Source organism: Camarhynchus parvulus, chromosome 2, assembly GCF_901933205.1.
Source record: "Camarhynchus parvulus chromosome 2, STF_HiC, whole genome shotgun sequence".
In the NCBI taxonomy this organism is placed as follows: Eukaryota; Metazoa; Chordata; class Aves; order Passeriformes; family Thraupidae; genus Camarhynchus; species Camarhynchus parvulus.
In genome coordinates this window covers 1,160,031-1,179,303 of record NC_044572.1, presented here as the reverse complement: position 1 = coordinate 1,179,303, position 19,273 = coordinate 1,160,031, and the positions used below count along the sequence as shown (strand labels likewise).

Sequence of the window (19,273 nt, the reverse complement as noted above, 5' to 3'; positions counted from 1 at the left end):
CTCAAATTTCCATGGGCTCAATCCCACTCCAACTTCCATGGTCTTAATCCCATTGCTCATCTTCCCACTCCTCTGCAGGACAATTAACAACTTTTTCCACATGGAATTGTTTTATTAGGAAAAGATCCATTAACAATAAAAAACAACCCAAGACGAGGAGCAGGACACGCTCCTGGAGGGTTGGGAAATTCGGGAGCAAAGTAAATCCCACATTAAACTCAGCCGGATGCAGAGCAGCCAACGATTCCCGAGCCACACTGCCCCTTCCCAGGATTCTGGGGCTGGCCATGGATATTCCCAAATACTCAGAGCTCAGGAGTGTCTGCACAGGAACAGGAGCTCCAATCGCTGGGAAATGATCCTGCTTTTCCAAGGGCTGCTGGCATCTCCCTCCTTTCCCAGCCAGTCTGGATTGACCTTTCCAGCCCCAGCCCCCAGAGTTTTCCCACTTCTCCTTGCTCCAAGGAAGTTCCAGCTAACTGGGTCGGTCTGTCCTGCTCCCATCAACCCCCCAGATCCCAGAAAGTTTTCCATGGAAGTTCCTCAGCAGCCAGCCAGGCTCCTTGGATCTGCCTCTCCTCCAGGCACAGTAGGACTGGGGAAGTTTGGGAAGAGGGATGAGCAGTCCCAAGCAGGGAGGGACTGAGGGACACAGGGTCGGTGTGAGGCAGATCCGGAGCCCGTTCCTGATGGATTCTCCTCAGTCGGAGTCGCTTCCCTCCTGCTTTGCTGATCCCACAGCCGACGCCAGCTCCCCCTCCTGCCCTTTCAAGCGCTCTCCTGCCGGGAAAAAAAAACATGGAGAAGGGATGGATGGGTTGGATTGGGAGTGACCCAGCGCAGGACCCCAAAACCCTTCCCTTGGCACAACCCAGGTGCTCCTGGAGCCTCCTTGGGAAGCTCCTTTGGCACCAACAGCTTCCCAGATCCACTTGGGAAAGGATCAAGCCCCACCAATCCCTCCCTGGCCCAGCGGGCTCCCAGCATGGATCAGGGAATCCCTCTGGAATGAGCCACCCCGTTCCCGCGGCTCCGGAACGCACGGATCAGCTCCGCGATGGCTCTCTGGGTCCTCTTCTCCAGCTTTTCCAGCTTCTTGGACACATCCCGCTTCAAATCCCTGGGAGGAGAGCCACAAGGTCAGGACAGCTCCATGGCCAGGCAGGGCCCACCTTTCCCAGCGGAGATTCCTTCTCTTTCCCAAGTGCCACCACTCCAAAACCAACTCGTTCCTCGGTGAAAAGCATTCCAAAGAATCAGCAGGAAAAGGGAATTGTGTCTTCCTCCACAGCCAGGAGGGTTTCCCAGTTCCATGGAATCATGGAATGCTCAGGGTTGGATGGGTCCTTAAAGACCAGCTCGTTCCAACCTCCCACGGGATTTTCCTGGCACTTTTAACCCTCAGCTCAGGTTTTCCTGGATATTTCCAGCACAACCTCAAGGTGTTGGACCCCCCCCATTGACTCCAACCCCCTTTTCCCAGGAGCAGCATTCCATAGGCACTCACCAGTCGGGCTTCCTGGGAGCCAAGTTCGCCAAATCCTAGGCAAGGAGAGGAGACATCCATTGAAAGGGAAAGGCAACACTCCAGCCTGGACCTGGCACGGAGCAGCTCCAGAGTTTCAGCTCCAGATTCCCAAATCCAGATTTTCAGCTCTGGGTTTCCCAGATCTGGATTCTGTGATCCCGATTTCCAGCTCCAAATTTCCCAATTGAGATTTCCAGATCTGGATTTCCCAGATCCGGATTCCCCGGATCCAGATTTCCAGCTCTGGATTTGCAGCTCTGGATTCTGAGATCCAGATTTCCCAATCCGGATTACCCAATCCAGATTTCCAGCTCTGGCTCCCCAGATCCAGATTCGCAGCTCCAGATTCCCAGATCCAGATTTCCCCATCCAGATTTCCCAGATTTCGATTCCAAGATCCAGATTCCCAGATCCAGATTTCCCAATCTGGATTTCCCTGATCTGGATTACAAGATCCGGATTTCCAGATCTGGATTCCCAGATCCAGATTTCCCAGTCTGGATTTCCCTGATCTGCATTTCCAGCTCTGGATTCCCTGATCTGGATTATGAGATCCAGATTTCCAGCTCAGGATTTCCCTGATCTGGATTACGAGATCCAGATTTCCAGCTCTGGATTTCCCTGATCTGGATTTCCAGCTCTGGATTTCCCAGATCTGGATTACGAGATCCAGATTTCCAGCTCTGGATTTCCCTGATCTGGATTTCCCAATCTGGATTCCCCCCTCTGGATTCCCAAGAATTCCAGCTTTACCTACCACCTCATCGATGATGGGCTCCGGCTTGGCTGCTTCCAGCTGCTCCTTCACCGTGTCCTCCACTAGATGGGGAAACAGGATCAGTGTTGGAAAACCAGGAATTCCACCAGCGCTCCAGGCTCAGGTCCCAAAAGCTTCCCCAAAACCCCATTCCCACAGCTTTACTTAAAGACATGGTGCCCACACCTGAGCACATCCCTTCGATATCCAAACCCTCCTGAAAATTATCTGGGAATGATGGAAATCCCACAAACAGCAACGGCAGCTGGAAGCTGGTTGGGATCGAGGCCTCTTTTCCCAACACCTTCAGGGATCAGCTGCTCCAAAGGTCTGGAATTTTACTCTCCCTGACTCATTTCCAGGCCTGGGACATTTTGGAGGAGTCAAGCTCCAGCCCAGGCCATGGGGAAAGCTCTGGAGATATCCGGGATAATGGGAAAACACTCATGGAAAAAGCCACCCATGGAGGGGCTGCGGCACCAGGCAGCACAGCCCACTCCAGCACGTGGATTTCATGGAATCAAGGACAATTTCAGTTGGAAAAGCCCTCTTGGGTTGAGTCCAAACATTCCCAGCACTGCCAAGGCCAGCACTGCCCATGTCCCCAAGTGCCACATCCACAGGGATTTCAATCCCTCCAGGAATGGGGCTCCACCACTGCAGGACAAGTGGAATTTTCCCAATATCCAACCTGGTTATTCCCCCTCCTCCCATCCCTGTTCCCTGGGAGCGGATCCCAATTTCCCCTGGGCTCCTGTCAGGGAATTGTGCAGCCCCCAGAGCCTCCTTTTCTCCAGGATAACATTCCCAGCTCCCTCAGGAACTCCCCAGCTCCACTCCCTTCCCTGGACACGCTCCAGCCTTTCCATGACTTTCACATAGAACTTTTAAGCTCCTACAAAAACACAAGGAAAGGGCAGTGCCAGAATTCCCAGCCCTCCCTTTTTATTCAGGACATTTTTCAAGGGATTTATTCCACAAAACTCCACATTTCACGATCCAGGGAACTCCTTCACTTCCCCCCTCAGGTGATTTATGGAAGTTCTGGGTGAGGAAATTCCAGCCCCAACGCCCTCAACTCCTGCCTAAGATTTCCTCCAAGATAAATCCAACACAAAACAGCCGGAATTTCCGGGAGGCTCCTCTGAGGATGAATCCTCGGATTTGGGCCTGGGAGTGTTCCCACCCCTCTTGTGCAATGCTGGGTGTGAGGGTGACAGGATCAGATATTCCAGCCCCTCCACGGACACCTCATCCCAGTGGATCTCCCACCTTGGGAAGAGCACGGAGCTCCCCAAGCCCTGGTTTCCCTTCCCACATTCCCGGTTTCTCCCACCTGAGGCCGGTTTGGCCGGGGGCAGCTTCCTCTTCTTCAGCTCCTCATCCTCGGGATCGTAATTCCGCAGCTTGATCTCCCTGGGGAAAGTGGGAAGAGCAGTGAGGAAAGCCTGGGATGGCCCAGTGGGCACTCAGGAAAAGCGGGAATGCTGGAATCAGGAGCCAGAGGCAGCTGAAATCATGGAATTGTTGAGACTGGAAAAGCCTCCAAGATCATCCAATCCAGCCGAGGCCACCAGGGATCCGTGTCCCCAAGTGCCACATCCATGGCTTTTAAATCCCACCAGGAATGGGGACTCCCATTCCCCATTCCATGAGGAATATTCCCAATATCCAACCTCAGCCTGCCCTGGCACAACCTGAGGCCATTCCCTCCTGTCCTATCCCTGTTCCCTGGGAGAGGAACCCAATTCCCACCTGGCTCCAACCCTTTGGGTCTAAAAACTGGGATACTCCGGATGGAGACCCCGGGGAAGATCCAAAATCATGGAAAAAAATATTACAGGGAAAGACGGGGGGAAAAGGGATTATTTAGGATATAAGGTGGTTATCCAAGCATTTCTGGAAGTGCTGAAATCAGGGAGCAAATCCCAGTTCTGGAATAAATGGATGGTGGAGATGAGGGAATGAGGACCCAAACATCAGCTGGAAGCTTTTCCATGTTTTCATCTCCTCCAGGGAAGCTCAGGAGTCAGGACTGAGCCACAATCCCAGGATATTCCCATCTAATTTGGGCCATAATTGGACACCCTCATTCCCATGAGTGATTCCTCGCTGGAGCCAAACCCTGCAAGCCTCAAGAGGAATTCCCAAAGCCACAGCCCTGGAAAATCCAGTTTGCAGGAGCTCATCCCAGCTTCAGGACACTCTGGAGGCTGCAGGATCCATGGAAAAGCCCAGCCCACGGGGATAATGAGGGAGGTGAAGCTCATTAACCACAAGGATGGGATTAATCAGGATTAAGGCTCCAAGAAAAGCTGGGAAGGTTGGGAAGCAGAAGACCAGGTTTTTATGGAAAGCACCAAAAATCCGACCTTGGAAGTCAGCGGAGCACGGGTGGAAAATCCAACCCTTCCCATTCCATCCCATTCCTGCTCCAGGACAGGAATCTCCTGGCCAAGAGTCTGAGCCACTCCATGGGAGTGCTGGGAACACTGGGATGTGTTCCTGAGGTCAATTATGGAATTCCAGAGTGGAAGTGACCCTTGGGATCAGGGCCATGGGCAGGGACACCTTCTATGATCCCAGGCTGCTCCAAGCCCCATCCTTGGACACTTCCAGGGATCCAGAGCTTCTCTGGGAATTCCATCCCAGCCCCTCCCCACCCTCCCCGCCAGGAATTCCCTCCCAAAAAGGAACCGGGAGGATTTGGGGAGTGCAGCATTCCAGAGGGAAGCAATGGACACTGCCAGGGGCGGCACATTCCCTGGTTTGGGTGGGGAATATCCCAAATCCACGTTTCCCTCAGGCCCAGAGCTCCTGGCTGGGGAAGCAGGAGGGATCCCAGCTTTTTTGGGAGGAGGCCCTTGGCACCGGCACGCCGGGAATGCGCGGAATGCCCGGAGTGTTCCTGATGGAAACCAGGCCCCTCCGAGCTTGGCTTGTGCTTCTCTGTTCCACCCTGAGGCTCTTATGGAACAAACAATTCCACAGATTCTTCCAAGCCTCCTGGCTGTCAAAATCCTTGTGGCAGGAGCACCTGGAATGGCTGTGCCATGAAAAGCTGGAACAGGGATTCCTTCCAGTGCCACGGGTCCCTTGCTCCTGTTGTTATTCCCAAAAGCCACTTGCAGCTGCTTCAGGAGCAGCTTCCCCATCCCACTCCCTGAGGACGAGGCTGTCACCTCCTGAAACAGCAGGAAAAATGTATGGAGATCATGGAATCATCCTGGAATGGGCTGGGTGGGATCTGAAGGGTGATCCTGTTCCGCTCTGTGCCATGTCCCAGGGTGATCCAAGCTGACCTTGGCATTCCAGGGATCCAGGAGCAGCCACAGCTGCTCTGGGAATTCCATCCCAGCCAGGAATTCCCAATTCCCAATCTCCCACCCATCCCTGCCCTCTGGCACTGGGAGCCATTCCCTGTGTCCTGTCCCTCCATGCCTTGTCCCCAGTCCCTCTCCAGCTCTCCTGGAGCCCCTCCAGGCCCTGCCAGGGGCTCTGAGCTCTCCCTGGAGCTTCTCCTCTCCAGGGGAACATTCCCAGCTCTCCCAGAGCAGAGGGGTTCCAGCCCCAGGAGCAGCTCCATGGGATCCTCTGGATTGATGTTCCCAGGTTCCTCACCCAAGGCACCAAAGGAGGAACAGGCAGAGATCCAGGAGAGCCCTCCCTGAGGAAAAGCCCTTCCCTGGAAAAGCTGCTCCTGCTCCCGAGCGTGTCCAAGCCTGTCCTGCTCCCAGAGTGGCTCCAGAAGGAAGGAATCCCAAAAACTCCCACCCCTCCCCACACCAAACTCGCCAGGCTGGTTGGTTTTCCAGGACGTGCTCCCTGCTGGAGCAAGGATTGGGAGACATCCAGGTGTTCCAGGAGAGCTGGAGGAGATCCCAAATCCATCAGGATTCCCACGGGGTTTTCCCAAGCACCTGAGCTTTTCCAGGTGGACACCAGGAATTTCAATATCCATGAATCAAACTGGGCAAAGCCCACATTCCGTGGGGAGCGTGGGATCCTGCTGGAGCTGGATGATATTCCAAACCATTCCCACCACAGCCACGCTGGGAACATCAACGTTGGAACGAGGACAAACCTCATCCGTGTTTTCCTGCGGCTCCTCCAGGTTGGGATGGATCCAAACCCAACTTCCACCCTTGAGGTTCAACCAAAAGGAGCCCTGGAGGCACCTTGGGAGCACCGAGATGGGCACGGGATAACAGCTGGGATAACTGCTGGAATTCCTGGGATCAGATCCACAATCCCAGCACAGAGCCAGCACAAGGACTGGGAGCAGAAAGATGCTCCAGAGGTGCTCCCATTCCCAGGAATTCTCCCCCAGGATGGGCAGCTGGAAGTCTGAGCACCCAGAAACCCATGCCCAAAACACCATGGGGTGGATGAATTCCCAGGAATGATTCCTGGAAAAGAGCAGAGTGCTGGGAAGAGCCAAGGGCTGGAAGGAGCAGAGGGAACCTCTGGAGGCTCATCCCAATCCCAGGGAAAATCCAGGATCACCCAGAGCTTGGGATCACGGGAAGCTCCATGGATCCTTCCCTAGGGATGGATCAGCTCCATCCTGAGGGAAAATCCTCCAGCTCCAGAGGGAGGAAGGCCCAAAACATGGATCAGAACCTTCCGGATGGAGCCAGCTCAGGGATGTTCCCAGCCTGGATCCCGGTGCTCGCAGCTTCCAGGTGGATTCAATCCCTGTTTTCCCTTTTCCAGCTTAGAGCAAAATGTGGCAGTTCCCACTTTTACCCATTCCCACTCCTTTTCCTGAGCCTATTCCCGATGGGAAGGGATCCCTGGGATGCTCCATGTCCATGTCCAAGTGGGAGCAGATCCCGGGAAGCGTCAACCAAACCCTGCCCGGGTCCCCAGCTCAGCTCCCACTTCCCACATTTGATCCTGATTTTTTTTTCCATTCTTTTCCTTGTCCTAAACCCCTTCCCTGAGATTTCCACGCTCAGGGGGATGAAGGAAATCAGGTCCTGGATTCTCCTGGCGTGCCCAACCCCCTCTGGAGCAGAATCCCGAGGGATTTTGAGGCAGGGATTAACAAACAAAAGGCGCTCCGGACCTGTCTGGTGACATTCCAGAGCGAGGAATTCCTCAGGGAGATCGGGTTTCCCAAGCCCGCTCCTCCCCCAGACCAGGAGCTGCAACTTCCAAGGATAACTCCGTGTCCAAGCCCAGGGCTCATGTGGATTCACTTTTCCTAAAGCTGGGAAATTGAGGATTATTTTAGTCCCGTCCCTCTCCAAGCTTTTCCTTGGATTTTTAACTCCACTTTTCCCACCTCTGACGAGCACAAGGAGCCCAATTCCAAGGCTCAGAGCTGCGGGATGGGAATTCCAGGCTCCAGCAGGTCCCTGATTCCCAAATCCAGCGTTTTACCCCGCGGGAATGAGGCGGAAAGGCCGAATTCCTCCCACACCCTTTTCCTGGGAAAGGTGGAGCAGCGGCTCCACTTCCTGGTCCACACAAAAATCCAAAGGACCCAAGTTTTTCAGAGCTCCGGAGAGAATTCCCAGGGTTTGGATCGGGGATCACAGCTGGAATTCCTGGGAGAAGAGCAGGGCTTGCAGGGCTGGGAATTTGCAGGAAAATGAGGAAGGAAAAACGGGATGGGGAGGTTGGAGTGGAGTGGGAATAAAGCAGGAAGTGGCCAAAAAACAGGAGCACAGGCTGGGAAAAATGTTGGGAAAACCAGAGCCGAGGGGATCTTGTCCTTCCTGCATCCATTGGAACAGAAAAGTTGGGAATCTCCATCCCTGGAAGCGTCCAAAGCCAGCCTGGGACAGCGGGAGCTGTCCCTGCCCATGGAATGGGATCATCCTTTGGGTCCTTTCCCACCCAAACCATTCCTGGTTTTTCCCTGCTCCAGCTTTCCTGGCAGCACTGGGATGCCAGGAACGGGTGGGTGTGGGATCCCCCAGGGATTCCTGGAAAAATGAGCAGAGGGGAAAAATGTGGAGAAGGGGTGGGAGAATCCCAGAATTCCAGAATGGATTGCTGGGAAGGGACTCAAGGACGATCCCATTCCATGGGCAGGGACACTTCCACTCTCCCAGGCTGCTCCAGCCTGGCCTTGGACACTTCCAGGGATGGAATTTGATGGGATTTCCCCATATCCCAAGTGGCTGAGAGGGAATTCCCAAAATCCATTCATAACTGAAGGGAAAAGCAGGAAAAAAAAATCCTTGGGATGACTCCATGCCCTGGCAGGGACCTCCAGCTCCTTCTCCTGGAGTTTTCCCTCTCCAGCCATTCCTGGGATTAGCCAGAGCCTGTGGAGAATCCTGAGGATCCCAGGGATCCAGGAAGATTCCAAGCCAATCCATCCTGGAATTCCACACCTGGATGGGCTGGGATGGAGCTGAAGTGAAGCAGCCAGGAGAGAAAATCCTGGAATTCTGCTCCACAAACCATGGGATTGTTCCCTGAACCACCACATTCCTTATCCCACAGAATTCCTTCTGCCTGGAAAATCCAGCCCAGCTCCTGGAAGTGCTTTGGAGGGAAGGGAGATTCCAGTGACCAGGATTCCTCATTTCCCAAATCCAGGTGAAATTCCAGCAGGTTTTTCCCCTTTTCCCCAGGCCAGCAGTGCCCAGCAATTCCCTTTTCCATAGGGAGATCCTTGGGAAATCCAAATCCAAGAGGAAATTAAGGGATGGGCTCCTCCAGACCCAATTCCCATGGGAAAAGTGGACATTCCACAAGAAAAGCAAAACAAAATCAAAAGTTGGGAATTATCCAGACAAAATTTGGGATTCAAACATTCCCATGGAGCAGACTTTGCTCCAGAAGATGGGAAGAGCGGGAAAAACAGGGAAATCCATCAGGAAGTGAAGTTTTCCCCCAGAAAGGGGAGAATCCCAAAGAATTCCATGAATTGAGGAGAAAGGTGGGTTGGAATTTCACCGCTCCACACTTTCCTCTCCACCTTCAACTTCCTTGGATTTTCCAGGAAATCATCCTGAGGCAGGATAAAGATTTTGGCTGGATCTGCCACTAGATGAAGGAAAATCCATGGAAAAAGCAATGGAACACCAGGAATGCCACAGAGCCCTCTGATCCCTCCAGGCAATCCCAGCACCATTCCCAGGAGAAAATCAGCCCAAACCAGGATTTTTTGGGGGGGATTTGGAGGATGATTCCCAGGATAAAATCAGCCCAAATCTGTTTGAGTTTTTTTTTCCCCTGGGATTTGGAGGATGATTCCCAGGAGAAAATTAGCACAAACCAGGATTTTTGGGGGATTTGGAGGATGATTCCCAGGATAAAATCCACCCAAATCAGATTTTTTTTTCGGATTTGGAGGATGATTCCCAGGAGAAAATCAGCCCAAACCAGAATTTTTTTGAGGGGGATTTGAAGGATGATTTTTAGTATAAAATCAGCCCAAACCAAGATATTTTGGGAGGAATGAGAGGATGATTCCCAGGATAACATCAGCCCTAACCAGGATTTTGGGGGATTTGGAGGATGATTCCCAGGAGAAAATCAGCCCTAAGCAGGATTTTTTTCGGATTTGAAGGATGATTCCCAGGAGAAAATCAGCCCAAACCAGGATTGTTGGGATTTTTTGTTTGTTTTTGGGATTTGGAGGATGATTCCCAGGACAAAATCCACCCAAATCAGAATTTTTTTGGGGATTTGGAGGATGATTCCCAGGAGAAAATCAGCCCAAACCTGGATTTTTTTGGGATTTAGAGGATGATTCCCAGGATAACATCAGCCCTAACCAGGAATTTTTTGGGGATTTGCAGGATGATTCCCAGGATAACATCAGCCCAAACCAAGATTTTTGGGGATTTGGAGGATGATTCCCAGGATAAAATCAGCCCAAATCAGGATTTGTTTTTGGGATTTGGAGGATGATTCCCAGGACAAAATCAGGCCAAACCAGATTTGTTTGGGGATTTGGAGAATAATTCCCAGGATAAAATCAGTCCAAATCAGAATTTTTGGGGGGAATTTGGAGGATGATTCCCAGGATAAAATCGGCCCAAATCGGAATTTTTTCGGGGGATTTGGAGGATGATTCCCAAGAGAAAATCAGCCCTAACCAGGATTTTTTTTGGGGATTTGGAGGATGAATTCCTCCTTCCAGCCAGGCCTGGACCCACAGGGCTGGGAAAACCAACGCAGATTCCATCAGCTCCAGATCCGGTGGCAGCGCTGGAATCCGAGAGCTCCTGATCCATTCATTTTTCAGGAGCCTCCCAAGCTCAGGTTTCCTCCCCCGGAGCCTCTTCTGGCACAAATTCCAAGCACAGAAATTTCCCTCTCCCAAGAAATTTGGCTCCTCCAGCCCCAAATCCGTGCGGGATTTTCTCCACCGGGATTTGCTTTTCCCAAGGAGTCATTCCCAAAAATAAATATTTTTGAAAAGAGGATTTTCCTCATTTTTTTTCCTGGTTCATTTCTGCCACAGAGGAGGTTTTTAGGGATAAATCCATGGGAATAGGCCACATTCCACGTTTTCCACCCAAATTTGTGATCCCAAAGGAAGTCTTGGTGGGAATCAGCTGGATCTGCTGCCTCAGCTCCCATTTTCCAGGAAAAACAGCCACAGAAATCCATGGAAAAATCCCAATCCCTGCAGGAATGGCTGGGAATTCAGGGAAGCTCCCAACACTCCAGGTTTTCCCTCTTGATCCATGGAGTTTTGTCTCCCAAATGAATCCACCCATCCCTCATCCCAAATTATCTGCACCAAATTCCTATGGAAAATTCCCATTTAATCACAGAGATCCAAGGGAAAATCTTCCTGGGAAAAGTGGGAATAAAGAAGGAATTACCTGTGCTTGACTGGCTCCTCCTCCTCATCTTCTCTGGGGATTTTGGATTCAGGTTCTCCACTCTCCTTGTTCTGCAAAAAAAAAAAAAAAAAAAAAGGGATAATCCATCAGATTTTGGCTTCTCTGGAAAACCAGGAGAGCAAGAAGCCCCAAAATCCTCTGGGATGGGGATATTTTTGGGGATATTTTTGGGGATATTTTTGGGGATATTTTTGGGGATGAGGGATAAGAAGCCATAAAAATCTGGGAATTCACAGAGCAGGATTCCTTTTTTCCCTAATTCATCAATTGGAATGGAAAACATGGGATCCCACAGGGAGCAGCGCAACAAAGGAATTGCAGCTCCAGGAAAAAGTTGGAGCAAAATCCAGTTTTTCTGGAATAGGGAAGGAGGCTCCATGGGCAGCCCCAGATCCCAGGAAAAGCAGGAATTCCCACTTCCATTCACTGTCCAGGCAGGAACAGGGATGGAATGGTGCCCAGGAGGAGCTGGAAATGAGCAGCCATGGAATTCTGGAATCCTGGAAGGAAATGAACATCCCAACTTCCCCAAAAAAAGCAGGAGCAGCTCTGGATTTCCCAGGAATGGACACAGCAAACACTGCTCGGCTCCACTTACCCCAATTTTTATTTCCATGGAAAATGATTGGGAATGAGGAGATTTTAGCCCTCTCCATTCCCAGAGCTGAATTCCCAACTTTCCCTAAAGGTTTGGATGGGAAGGGATCCTAAGGATGATCCCATTCCAGGGGCAGGGAATTCCCACAATCCCTGCTGCTCCAAGCTGGCCTTGGACACTGCCAGGGATGAGGCAGCCATGGAATTCCCTGGGAATTCCCAACATCCCCCCTCTCCCTGCCCTCCGGCACTGGGCTCCATTCCCTGGCTCCCATCCCTTATCCCAATCCCTCTCCCAGCACCAGCTCCAGGATCCTGATATTATCCAGGAGCTCTTCCAGCCCTGGGAATGTTTCCCAAACTGCTGACTCATTGCCTGGATCCCTCTTCTTCCAAACTCTGTCCCACAATCCGGGTTAAAAATTACATTCCCAGCAAACAGGGAAGGGAGCCAGGGCTGGAATTGTTCAGGTTCAGCTCCTGCTCCGAGGGCAAGGAAAATATTCCCCTTTTTTTCAAGGGAAAACCAACAATAATCATCCCAAAAACCCCAATTTATTCTGTTTTCATTCCCTGGTTTAAGTCCATTAAATCTTTGGGATACTCCCAGATATTCCCTGCTCCATAAATTCAATAAAAACTGGGAAGAGCCCTCTGGAATTCCCTGCTGCAGCTCCAAGCTGGGTAATGTTTAGCCACCCTCGAATCCGTGGAATTCCAAGTCCCTTCCCACACTCCGAGTCCTTTCCCATTCCTCTCCTCATGCTCCAGAGCTGCATTCCCGTCACTCCTGATGGAATTTTATCCAGAGGGTTCCAAGATAAGGAAATACTTGGCACAAATATTCCCAGGGAGCCCCGGCTGTTCCCACTCCTGACAATTCCTGCTTTTCCCTGGGTGTTGGAATATTGGATATTCCAATCCTGCCACAAGCTCGCCCAGAATTCCCAATTCTGGCTTCTTTCCTTCTTTCCCATTCAATCCAAAGTGTTTTAAAGGTTTGGGATATTCCTAGAAAATCAAGGCAAAGGATTTCCATGGAAGCTGTGGGGGGGAAAATGGGGAGGGAAAGGGAAAAAATGGGGAGGGAAAAACAGAAGGAAATAAAAATTGTGGGGAAAAATCATGAGGGACAAAAATGGTGAGGGGGAAAAAGGATGGGAAAGGAAAAAACAGAGGGAAACAAAAATGGCACGGGAAAAAATCGTGAGGGAAAAAATGGTGAGGGGAAGGAAAAAAGGGTAAGAAGACAGGGAAGGGAAAAAACAAAGGGAAACAAAAATGGTCAGGGAAAAATCATGAGGGAAAAATGGCGGGAAAAAAGGGCAGGAAGGGAAAAAGGGGAGGGGAAAAAACAGAAGGAAACAAAAATGGCAGGGAAAAATTGTAGGGGGGAAAAAATGGTGAGGGAAAAGAAAAAAGGGCAGGAAGAAAGGGAAGGGTAAAAGCAGAGGGAAATAAAAATGGCAGGGGAAAAATCATGAGGGAAAAATGGCAGGGGAAAAGGGCAGGAAGGGGAAAAGAGGAGGGGAAAAAACAGAAGGAAACAAAAATGGCAGGGGAAAAATCGTGAGGGACAAAAATGGTGAGGGAAAAAGGACAGGAAAGGAAAAAACAGGGAAACAAAAATGGCAGGGGAAAAAAATCATGAGGGACAAAAATGGTGAGGGGAAAAAATGGTGAGGGAAAGGGGAAAAGGGCAGGAAGAGAGGGAAGGGAAAAAACAGAAGGAAACAAAAATGGTGGGGAAAAAATCATGAGGGAAAAATGGTGGGGAAAAAAGGGCGGGAAGGGAAAAAGAGGAGGGAAAAAACAGAGGGAAACAAAAATGGCAGGGAAAAATTGTGGGGGGAAAAAATGGTGAGGGAAAAGAAAAAAGGGCAGGATGAAAGGGAAGGGAAAAAACAGAGGGGAACAAAAATGGCGGGGTAAAAAATCGTGAGGGGAAAATAAATGGTGAGAAAAAAGGGTGGGAAAGGAAAAAACAGAGGGAAACAAAAATGGCAGGGGAAAATGGTGAGGGAAAGGGGAAAAGGGCAGGAAGACAGGCAAGGGAAAAAACAGAGGGGAACAAAAATGGCGGGGGAAAATCATGAGGGGAGAAAATTGGTGAGGGAAAAAGGGCAGGAAAAAAGGGCGGGAAAGGAAAAAACAGAGGGAAACAAAAAAGGCGGGGAAAAAATCGTGAGGGAAAGATGGTGGGAAAAAGGGCGGGAAGGAAAAGGCGGGAAAGAAGCCGGCACAGCTCCGGATTTCCCAGGAATGGCAGCAGGGATGGGCACTGCAGACCCTGCTCTTATCCCAGTTTTATTCCTCTGGAGCAGGGCACGGGCAGGAGGAAGGAGATTGGGGCACTCCTGAATTCCCAGAGCTGAATTCCCAACATCCCCTGAGCCCACGGACACAAAGGTTTGGATTGGAAGGGATCCCAAGGATGATCCCATTCCATGGGCAGGGAATTCCCACCGCCCCAGGCTGCTCCAGCCTGGCCTTGGCACTGCCAGGGATCCAGGGGCAGCCACAGCTGCTCTGGGAATTCCATCCCAGCCAGGAATTGGGGTTTTCCTGTCACTCCTGGATGGAATTTTGGGTTATTCCCACTGAAAACAACAGGAATGTTCATGGAGAAACCTGGGTTGTGTCCTGCCTGTGGAAAAAATCCAGGTTTTCTGGGATTCTCTCAGGGTTGGAGGCACCAAAACCAGGGAATTGCTTCTGTCTGCTCCCTCAGTTTCTGGATCAGATTCCTTCAAGGAAAATTCTCCCAAAATATTTAAGTGGAAAAAATAATGGGAGAGGAGAATAAATCAATGGAATAATGAGATTCCTGTGTGGAAGTTCCATGGAAAAATGGGAAGCTGCTCCTTTGTCTGCAGTGCTTGGGTTCCCGAGGGAATCCAGCCGAGGCTGAGCTGTGGGAAAGCTTTTTGTGGGAATATATTCCAGGATTATCCAGAGAATTTAAGTGAAAATCTGGGAATTCAGGGATTCCTGCTTTGGGATTCCCACTTCTCCTTTCTTTCTGTAGAAATTGGGGGATGAGGGACTTTTCCCATAATTTAAGGAAAGAATTCCTTGCTGGGACAATATTTGGCATTTCTCATGTGGCACATCCCAGATTTCCAGCTTTTCCCCTGTTCCTTTTGCCCTTGCTGTGAAATTCTGGGATTTGATGGCTCAAAGTCCCACTCTGAGGGAATTCACAAGGAAAATTCCCTGGGAATTCACAAGGAAAATTCCCTGGGAATTCCTCTCCTTTTAAGATCTGTGAAGATGCTGCTGGATCTTCCCAAAGGATCCCTCAGCAAAATCCAGGTGGGAGCACTGTGGGAATTCTAGGCTCAGATTCCCTCTCCCATCCCAAAATTCCTAATCCAAGACCTCCACAGCTCCTTCTCCTGCTTTTTTATCCCCCAAATCCTTGAAAAGCCGGAGCTTTGCCGTGTTTTTGTGGGAAGGAAGAGTCTCCCATTGCTCCTTTCCCTTTTCCCAGCTCCGGAGCATTCCCTGTGCTGTTCCTCAAGCTGGAAGAACTCCTCTGGCTGCATCCCAAGCTTTTGTTCCCGGCTGGATTTGCTCCAGAGCCACATCCCTGCCCCTCCACACCTTCCCAGCAGGAGGAAGGGCTGGCACTGCTCCTTTCCTCTGGCTTTTCCTGCTTTCCCAAAGCCCCGGACAGTCCCACACTTTGGCTCCTTCTCTCCTTGTTTTTCCCGGATTTTTTTCATGCTGGGATTTGTTTGGGTTTTTTTTTGCCAGAGCAAAGCTCCTCGTGATCCAGTGCCCGAGGCTTGGGGAAAGTGTTGCTGTGGAAACGGAGCCCAGGGAAGTTTTTTCCAGCCAGGATAAAACACCCAGAGGGCTCCGGGGGATCCGTTCCTGGCCAGGATTTTTTAGGGAAGTCAGAAAGGGCTGGAGCACAGGAAATGCTTCATCCTGCAGGTTCTTCCCAACAATTCCAGCTTGGGAATGTTGGAGATAAGAGGGGGGTTGGATGGGATCCCAGATATCCAGGGGTGGGATCCTCAGGGCAGGAAGAGCTCGGAGCTGCTGGAGCAAATCCAGAGGATTCCATGGAGCTGCTCCCAGGGCTGGAGCCCCTCTGCTCTGGGAAAACTGGGAATGGCCAGCCTGGAAAAAGAGAGGCAGCTCCAGGGAGAGCTCAGAGCCTGGAGGGGCTCCAGGAGAGCTGGAGAGGGACTGGGGACAAGGCATGGAGGGACAGCACACAGGGAATGGCTCCCAGTGCCACAGGGCAGGGATGGATGGGAGATTGGGAATTGGGAATTCCAAGGATTTTTTTTTTTTCCCAGTGAAAATCCATTGCCCTTGAAACGTTTCCCAGAGGTCTGAAGCTCGGGATCATTTGCATTCTCTGGATTTCTGGAATTAAGGCTGGAAAACAAAGGGATGAGCAGTCAAAGGGAATGGAACCAACTGGGAATAAAGGAAAGGGATAAAAGCCAGGAAAAGCCTTTCAAAGCTCCCAAAAAAAGCAGGAAAAGCTTCCCAAGGACCTTGAGCTGCTCCACAAAAACGGCTGGAATTTTCACCAGCTCAGGATTGTCCTGGGGTGGCTCCTCCTGGAACATCCAGCATTTATTCCCATTAAAAACTGGAATTCCAGCCGGGATCACAGCCTCAGGTTTGCTCCCCTATGGATTTCAGGCCTGGAATGTTCTGGGTTCCCTGCCCATGGAACTGGGTGAGCTTTATGGCCCCTTCCCAAAAGAAATCCGGGATTCTCCAAGATGTAATAAAACAGGAATTTCAACCCAAATCTTTTCCACATCAGAATTCCCAAATTTCTCCTCTGACAACTGGGAATGGCTGAGCTCTACAGGAATCTTCCAGCAAGGTGGGAAAAGTTTCACATTACATCCCAGCTCTTTTCCAGGAGCTTGGAGCTGTCCATCCCTCTGGAATGACACTGGATACACCCAATTGGGAAAATTTCCTTCCCACCATTTTTCCTTTCCCACTCTCAGCTTTCCATCCTTGGAAAACCAGGAATTCTCCATTAAAAACCCAAAGAGCTGCTCGGAATTCCCTGCCCTAGAGGAATGGGATGAGCTTGAAGGCTCCTTCCCAAAAGAAATCCAGGATTCTCCAAGGTTTAGTAAAGCAGGAATTTTCAACCCAAACCTTTTCCACATCACAACAGAATTCCCAAATTTCTCTCCAAGGGCTGGGAATATGGCTGAGCTCTACAAGAATCTTCCAAAGTTTCCCTCTATATCCCAGCTCTTTTCCAGGAGCTTGGAGCCATCTTCCATCCCTCTGGAATGACACTGGATACACCCAATTGGAAAAATTTCCTTCCCACCATTTTTTCCTTTCCCAACCTTTTTTTCCTGCCTTCAGCTTTCCATCCTTGGAAAACCAGGAATTCTCCGTTAAAAACCCAAAGAGCTGCTTGGAATTCCCTGCCCTGAAGGAATGGGATGAGCTTGAAGGCTCCTTTCCCACCAAAGCATCCCATGAAAGAAGCAGGAGAAGCCACAGAGAATTCCCAGTGGGAATTGTGGCCCAGCCCCCCCAGCCCTGTCCCCAGAGCTCATCCCAAAGTGTCACTCCTCATTTCCACGGGTCCCATCCCAAAGCTGCGGCAAAAAGGGCAAATCCAGCGGGAACCGCAGGAGATGAAAGGAGCCCGGGATGGGCTTTGGGATCCCAAGGAGATTTTAATCCTTTTCTCATGGAGAGGGATGAGAAGGGGGAATTAGGGAAATCTCCGTGTGCATTGCCATGGAGATGGGAATGGCAGCAGGGAAATCCCATCCCGGGGATTTTCTGCTGGGGTTTTTTTAGGAATTCACCCTCCCCGGCAGGAAACGGGGAGATCCTGGTCAGGGAAAAGAAGGAAAATCATTGGGATGGGGTTTTTGCCAAGAATTTGCCTCCACTGGTGACGGGAAAAGAGTCAAACCCTGTCCCAGCCAAAGCACTGAGGATCCCAAATATCACAAAAACGTCAGAGCCCTCAAACTCTGTCCCACCCAAATAACAGAGGATCCCAAAAATCCCAAGAATCTCAGGATCTACGTGGGACTCTCAGGGACCCCAAAACTCTCAAACTCTGTCCCAACCAAAGCACCGAAGATCCCAAAAATCTCTGGATCCTCAAATCCTGTCCCACCCAAAGCACTGGGGATCCCAAATATCCCAAAAATCTCTGGATCCGCAAACCCCGTCCCACCCAAATAAATGAGGATCCCAAATATCCCAAACAAGTCAGGATCCACGGGGGACCCTCTGGGATCCCAAATCCTCAAACCCCGTCCCAGCAAAGCATTGAGGATCCCAAATACCCCAAAAATCTCAGGATCCTCAAATCTTGCCCCACCCAAATAAGAGAGGGTCCTAAATATCCCAAATAACTCAGGATCCACGTGGGATCCTCTGACTCTCCCCCAGCCCCACTCCAGACCCTCTGGGACCCCAAAATCCTCAAATCCCATCCCAAAAATCTCAGGATCCACGTGGGACCCTCTGGGATCCCAAAACCCTCAAATCCTGTCCCACGCAAAGCACTGGGGATCCCAAATACCCCAAAAACCTCAGGATTTACACGGGACCCTCTAGGATCCCAAATCTTCAAATCTTGTCCCACCAAAATAACAGAAGATCCCAAAAACTCAGCATCTACCCGGGACCCTCTGGGACCCCAAAACCCTCAAACCCTGTCACACCCAAAGCACTGAGAACCCCAAAAAAATCACAAAAATGTCAGGATTCTTAAACCCTGTCGCAACCAAAGCACTGAGGATCCCAAATAACTCAGAATCCTCAAATCCTGTCCCACCCAAATAACAGAGGATCCCAAATAACTCAGGATCCACGGGGGACCCTCTGGGACCCCAAACCCCTCAACTCCTGTCCCACGCAAAGCACTGGGGATCCCAAATATCCCAAAAATCTCTGGATCCACAAACCCCATCCCACCCAAATAAATGAGGATCCCAAATATCCCAAACAACTCAGGATTTACGTGGGACCCTCTGGGATCCCAAATCCTCAAACCCTGTCCCAGCCAAAGCATTGAGGATCCCAAATACCCCAAAAATCTCAGGATCCTCAAATCTTGCCGCACCCAAATAAGAGAGGGTCCTAAATATCCCAAATAACTCAGGATCCACGTGGGATCCTCTGACTCGCCCCCAGCCCCACTCCAGACCCTCTGGGACCCCAAAATCCTCAAATCCCATCCAACCACATCCCAAACACCTCAGGATCTACGTGGGACCCTCTGGGACCCCAAAACCCTCAATTCCTGTCCCACCCAAAGCACTGAGAACCCCAAATACCCCAAAAACCTCAGGCTCCTCCGCCCGTCCCCGGCACCCCCAGGCCTCTCCCCAGGCCCCTTCCGCAGCCTCGGCCCCTCCGGGGGCTCCCCCCGCCCTCGCCGCGCCCAGCCCGGCCCGACCTGCAGCGTGCGCTGCCTCAGGGCCTTCAGCCGCTCCCGCCGCTTCAGCGCCTCCTGCTCCAGCCGCCCCAGCACGAACCCCTCGGCCTCCTCCGCGCCTTCCATGCCGCCACCGGGCGCCGCCATCTTGTACCCCGCGT

The 19,273-nt window shown here is 51.2% G+C and overlaps 1 protein-coding gene across 1 annotated transcript; it reads right to left on the bottom strand.

The window, feature by feature from the left end:
• Window positions 1-108: 108 nt before the first annotated feature.
• On the bottom strand, window positions 109-19,273 carry CCDC12 (coiled-coil domain containing 12). The gene is made up of 7 exons (XM_030971724.1): window positions 19,134-19,273; window positions 11,087-11,157; window positions 3,622-3,701; window positions 2,286-2,347; window positions 1,508-1,542; window positions 1,044-1,120; window positions 109-780 (listed from the first exon to the last, which is right to left on the bottom strand). The coding sequence occupies exons 1-7, from the start codon at window positions 19,257-19,259 to the stop codon at window positions 701-703; spliced, it is 531 nt and encodes a 176-aa protein (XP_030827584.1). The 5' UTR covers window positions 19,260-19,273; the 3' UTR covers window positions 109-700.